General features: G+C 32.1%; 1 protein-coding gene across 1 annotated transcript; it reads right to left on the bottom strand.

Annotated features, from left to right (window-relative positions):
• Nucleotides 1-1,137: 1,137 nt before the first annotated feature.
• On the bottom strand, nucleotides 1,138-2,759 carry LOC125053326 (dynein light chain Tctex-type protein 2B). The gene is made up of 3 exons (XM_047654645.1): nucleotides 2,518-2,759; nucleotides 1,635-1,781; nucleotides 1,138-1,419 (listed from the first exon to the last, which is right to left on the bottom strand). The coding sequence occupies exons 1-3, from the start codon at nucleotides 2,692-2,694 to the stop codon at nucleotides 1,183-1,185; spliced, it is 561 nt and encodes a 186-aa protein (XP_047510601.1). The 5' UTR covers nucleotides 2,695-2,759; the 3' UTR covers nucleotides 1,138-1,182.
• Nucleotides 2,760-6,109: the final 3,350 nt, after the last annotated feature.

Raw genomic sequence — 6,109 nt, 5'->3', positions numbered from 1 at the left:
ATAGGTTGAGCCACTATTACATATATAAAATAATTTAACAGGCTTTTTTCTTAAAGCAGGTACACCTACTTAGTTATGCGAAAAGCAATCTTGTTGAATAATTATTTCCACTACAATAAATTAGAGATTACAAATGAACTAGAAATTGTTCGTAAGCACATACTGGAAACTAAATTTGGCAACATGGCTTTTCTTATATCTGTACAACAAAAATGTATCATGATTAAGTTTCTAATCCAATGTTTAGCTTGCCAGTACGGTTGCTTACTCAGCATCTTGATCAAACTTCGCTTATTATATAGACACTTCGTAGAGTATGAAAAGTGACGCCCGAGGCGGGATTAGTGTCAGAGAAAAAATAACCAAGAAACATTGCTACTTCGTATCTTATAAGCTCGATATTTTCCATCATACTTAGCCACGAGTAATCTCCGGTTGATCAAGCCAACTCTGACAGAAGTTATGAAATAACTTATATCCAATATTATTATATGATTATATTGAAGATGAAACTCGTTGAAATGAAAATGTATCTTGATATCAGTAGGATTTATGGGGTGGGTTTCCATGAATCTTTTAGCTATTTTGATTTGATCCTGGGATCATAACTGTGGGCTTAATTGTATTCTAGACATGAATGTATGAACAAATATAATTGAAAAAACTTAATAGTATTCATGACATCATTTTTTACTCCGTAATAGTAACAGATTTAATATTAACTTCTAGATAGAAGCGTTAGCAGGAAGCAAATGGAGAAAGAAAGCAATGGATAGATAAATTTAAAAAAAGCTGGAGAGCTTTATCCTGGAAGGGGTTCCGATTAATGGTGGAACATTTATTAAGATTGGAAGTAAAGAAGCTTTATTATTATTATTATCGGAGGTCGTAGCCTGTGGGTTACCCATTCTCTAACCGCAACAGCATTCTGGTTAGATTTTAAAGCTTAAACATCATAGTCAACCCTGCAAATTTAATTGCTACTCATGACTGAGGAGTTTAGAATAATAACTGCAAGGTTCTCAAACCACATATCTATCAGCAATCAATCAATCAAAACATCCGTGTGATTAGAAAGAGAAAATAAAATTAATATATTTTATTGTTCAATAAATAATTTTAAACGTAATCGGTAGATTTAATTTTAATTAATACTTTTAAATTATAACACAATACATATATTTAATCTAAATAAATTCCAAAAACGGTAACTTGAATGAACGCAGAGTTCACCTCTCTCTGCCTATCTATGTAGTTGTCTCTCTCATGATCCCAAAGGAAAGAAATAGCATTATTATAGCACTGGGCTCTCCTTTGTCCGATGGTGACCACTGTGATGATTCTGTATCGATTGAATTGCAAAGACTTCAAATTGCGCATTAGTTCTCCAGCTAAACGTAAAGCTAGTGCTGGAGACTCCTAAAACAGTATAAGGTTAGGTATAATTTAGTTTTTATAAATGTATTATTAAAAACTAAAAGGTATAGGTATCTTCTATTCCTTATATGAATCCTTATTAAGTATTTATATAATTATAGGAATACCACTTATAATTGTATAGATTTACGCCATAAAACAAATCCCTTATAATTTAAAATCATTACGACTAAGTTTAGTAAATAATTATAATAAACCTGTGCGTTATATTTATGGTCCGTAAAATGTTCATCAAGCAAGGCGTCGGCTGCATTTTGTACCGTTGGAACATGAAAAGGATAGTTTGGATTCAGCTGGTAAGTCGGTAGGAATAAGAGAGGCGGACGTTTAAACTCGATGGCAAGCTAAAACCATCAATCATAGACTATATTATAATAAATAATTCAATGGCTACAATAATTTTAGGTCTGGGACTCAGATTTCTGTATCGGTTTTATGATCATTTGTCAATCAAATAGGCAAGTAGGTATCCGCGCCAGCTGTAGCGCCGTTCTGTGCCTGACACATGGTGTCGTCTTTTTGGGTCTAAGGCAAGCCGGTTTCCTGACGATGATTTCCTTAACCGTTCAAATGAATGTTAAAAGCGCACATAGACAGAAAGTTTATTGGTGCACAGCCCGAACCTACGACCTCAGGGATGAGAGTCACACGCTGAAGCCACTAGGCCAATACTGCTGCACAACTATAATATACCTACTGCAATTCTTAAAAGAATGCTTTGCCGAGTTTTCGTACATTTACAAATGAGGGTTAATATTGAATAGCGAATAAGCTTGTGATAACTCATAAAATATTGATGTTTGACGGCATAAAGACTCTTTTTGCTTAATAGTTTTAAAGCTACATGTGTTATTTATAGCTTATATTATGTGCTTTTAAGTCTTAAGAACTGATTGTACATAAATATGTAAAGATTATGAACACCGGGTAATTAAAAAAGGATATACTTACTTATAAATTACAACTCTTCATGAATTTGAAGATAGAAAATTAAATATAGTATAGGTATATCAATTGCATTAAAGTATAATCCTGAGACTCCTGCAGATAGCTGACACTATTACTAAATAAAATACATACATTTGACGTTCTCTCGACAGGCCGTATGCCAGGTACTCCACCAAAGCCATAGGATTGACGGCGCACCTTCAGCCTACTCATAGATTTGGGACCTAAGGCCGCCATAGAACGAGTATTCGAACGACTTTTTACTTCTAGCATTGAGACTTTGCTCTTTTTCAATTCTGGTTCAGCCATTTTAAATGGTTATTGATTGTATTATTTTTACGTAAATAATAAATAAGTAATAATCTCAGCTGTTTTCGCAGAATGTGAATATTCTGTCAGAAATGTCAAAAAAACTTGTATACGAGTTAGTTTTAAAGTTTTTATATTGTTTTGAAGAAATATTTAATCCAACGAATTATAGTATAGTAAACTGATTATACATTATAATCTTAGAAGTTATTCTAAATATATAAAAGTCTAGGAACTAAAACACGGCGGTGAAGTTACAATCTATGAATAAAGATAAGATTTATAAAATACCGCTCATACCCCAAATCCTTTTAAAACCACGCTTAAAAACCTCAAAGATTTACAATTAGACGTAATGTTGTAAAAGGAATGACAATTTTAGTCATATCTTATCTTATGGATGAACAAAAACAAAATAAAACTAAGCCAATGCGTTTTAAAAACAATTTTGCTTTTAACTGTTATCTATATTCTTATATAATCTAAACTCAGCATCTACATAATATATCCCTTAACAAAGCCAATGAGAATATTACGCTTATATTATTTTAAAGATAAATACATTATGTTATACAACTTATGCTTCTATAAATTCCTCTGTTTCCAAAGTTAAATAACATTCAAATGTGTTGTTCCATTTGGTTTGGCATAGCGTGGCACATAATTTTAAGATATTGGATATACGAGAGACTCATAAATGTTATATACAAATATATTTACATATGCAAATGTTCAGAGGGAGCTGTTTTATTACAAGCTTTAGTTACATCTGTCTTATACTTCAGTATTGCAGTTTTATAGTTCGTCTTTGAAATATTGGATTTGTATTAGCAAAATACCTGGTACTTAAACTTATTTGATTAGTTTATTTTTTATTTAAAATAATGACTAGGTTAAATAACTTCTAATTATGTCTTGGTCTCTCTATACTAAAATACAATAATACGAACGTAACCAAAACGAAATAACGTGTCATTAAAAATACAATAACAAAATACTAACGGACCCTACAAACGGATCATTATTTTTTCAAAAGATGTCATCAGTCTTTTATCATTCCAATAAAGCGCTATATGAACACTGTTCACACTTTGACAAAAGCAGTTTTTTGGATGAAAAGGAATCGTACGTTTTTATTGAATACATGGAGACTTCTTTTATCCTCGGAATGGATTCCGGGAGCACTCTGCAACATTCACGCGGAAACGAATTCATAAGAGGATTTGTTTTTTATCGGGAACTAAAAATAAACACGGAATTTTTTGTGAATTTTACTCACAGTGAACGTACAGATAGGTGTTTTTAACAGTTTGAATACATTAATAAAATCACGGATTTTTTTAACGGAAATTTATCAAGTTAATTATATTAAAGTAATTATAATATATGCCTAAAACTGTTTTATACCAATACATATAAATATAACGCTTTGTATAGTAATCATTTTCTAAAGAAATATTTCAACCCCTCTGAACAAAGCTCAATTTCTTCATATTTTCATCGATTCATCGTATCACTACTTATTACCAGCAATTCGATTACTTATAAAACTGCAATCAAAGTATATAAGAGATCGGTATGTAAATGAGACCAATCCCAGAAACGATATGAGAGCTTAGAAAGTGGCAGAATGTAATTTTCTATCTGTCTGAGCACTCGAGCTTGATCCCTCTTCTAGAAAACAAAAAAAATACCTAAATGAATTGAGTGAAACAATCAAACATATAGCGAGCGATGACCCTTGTACTGCACAGTGCAAGTTGCATATAGCCTTATTCTCCACTTCGTGATAAGATATAACTTACTAGCGGCTTGTACCGGCTTCCCACGTCTGGGAAGACCTTAATATTTTTGCAATCTAACGAGGAAGAGTGAAAAGAGAGGAGTCTAGAGCATTTTGACAGCATTCAGCTGGTTTATAAAAAAAGTTATGCGTGAGAGTCAAGTCGAATAAGTGTCAAGAGTCAGTCGTGGTCTCTCCAACTTTAGACCATAACCAGTGAAAAAATAATAGCTTTCAAAAGCTTAATATAGGTGCAATCCTACTGATGGAAGATATCTTATATGTCAATGTAGATGCTGGTATTCACCCTTCAGCGAGTGGCACGGGATAGGACAAAGATATGACGGATAGCGGATTACGAAGGTTTATTTTGTATAGGGGTTGGCATAGCGTGATCGCGATATGTTGATGAAAAAGCTGTTACTACCAAGTTGATAGTACTATGATGTTATGTCTAAGTCAGTGGTCACTGCTTTTATTCAAAGTATAAATTAATTAATACAATATAAAATAGTAATTTGGTTTAATATTTTGTTACATTTTATTGAATTGTCAGACTAATCAGTCAGGCTAATAATACTACAGATTTTAGATTATGTATATCTGAGAGAACCTGTTGAGATTGCTTACGTTCTTCCAAGGTACTGCTGTGGTCTCTAGCAGAATGACCAGCGCTGTGTAACAGTCTGCTCCTCAGCATAATGCTGAGCCAGGGCCAATTACAGCCAAAGCACACACGCATTACACACTTGAAACGAACCGAATGGGAAAAGGGATTTTTTTATATTTTTATTAATATATTTAATAATAATAATGTTTTTGATATCTCTCATTTTATTTTTTCTTTGATTATTGTTATTTTGTGTGTTTATGTGTGTGTGTGTTTGTTTGTAATAAATGTTATGTCTATGTAATTTTATTTTTTTAGTTAAAAACGAATTATATACCCCAACGCCGATTATTTGACGACAAACGAAGTGAAGTTTACGCGTAGATAAGAAAATAATTAACTAATTTAAAAAATTGTTTAAGAATATTATTTTTCGAACATTCTAATGAAAAGCAAGCAATATTTTGTCATTGTAAAATGCATTCCTGCAGTGACGTCAGTGAGGGCTACGATCTAGAAGGTCACGACCCGCGGTGCATTGAGCTCTCAAAGCGATGTTACGTATTGTTACTTAAGCTAAACATTGTTTGGATTTCATTAAACTTTCTGAAATACCGCAATTTTAGTCTTCTTTCAGTCCTCGCCTTTATACGAAAACTGGCTGAGCCGCGACTTGTAAAGAGTTTCACCCGGTATTTCCAATCTTGAAACACATCTTATATTATGATATATACATATGTAATATATCTTAGATATAATATCGGATAGCGATGGATCAAAACGCGCAGTTGAACGCTTTCATTAGTAAAAAATTAACTAAATGTTTAATAATATTACCAAAAGCTTATCGTATAAGTTAAATTGATGTAAAAGTAAAGGAGTAGAAGAACCACAGAGAGTAGTCAAAATAAGAATTTTAACATTATTTTTATAGACATTAATTTTGGTGTTTTGTTAAAATAAAACTACATTAAGTTGTAGTTTTAAAAGCATGTTTAAAATATACTTTAGCACTTAAGTCA

The sequence above is a fragment of the Pieris napi genome, chromosome 10 (genome assembly GCF_905475465.1).
Source record: "Pieris napi chromosome 10, ilPieNapi1.2, whole genome shotgun sequence".
Classification (NCBI taxonomy): domain Eukaryota; kingdom Metazoa; phylum Arthropoda; class Insecta; order Lepidoptera; family Pieridae; genus Pieris; species Pieris napi.
Note: the sequence above shows the minus strand (reverse complement) of the source record. Positions and strands in the feature narration are given on the sequence as shown.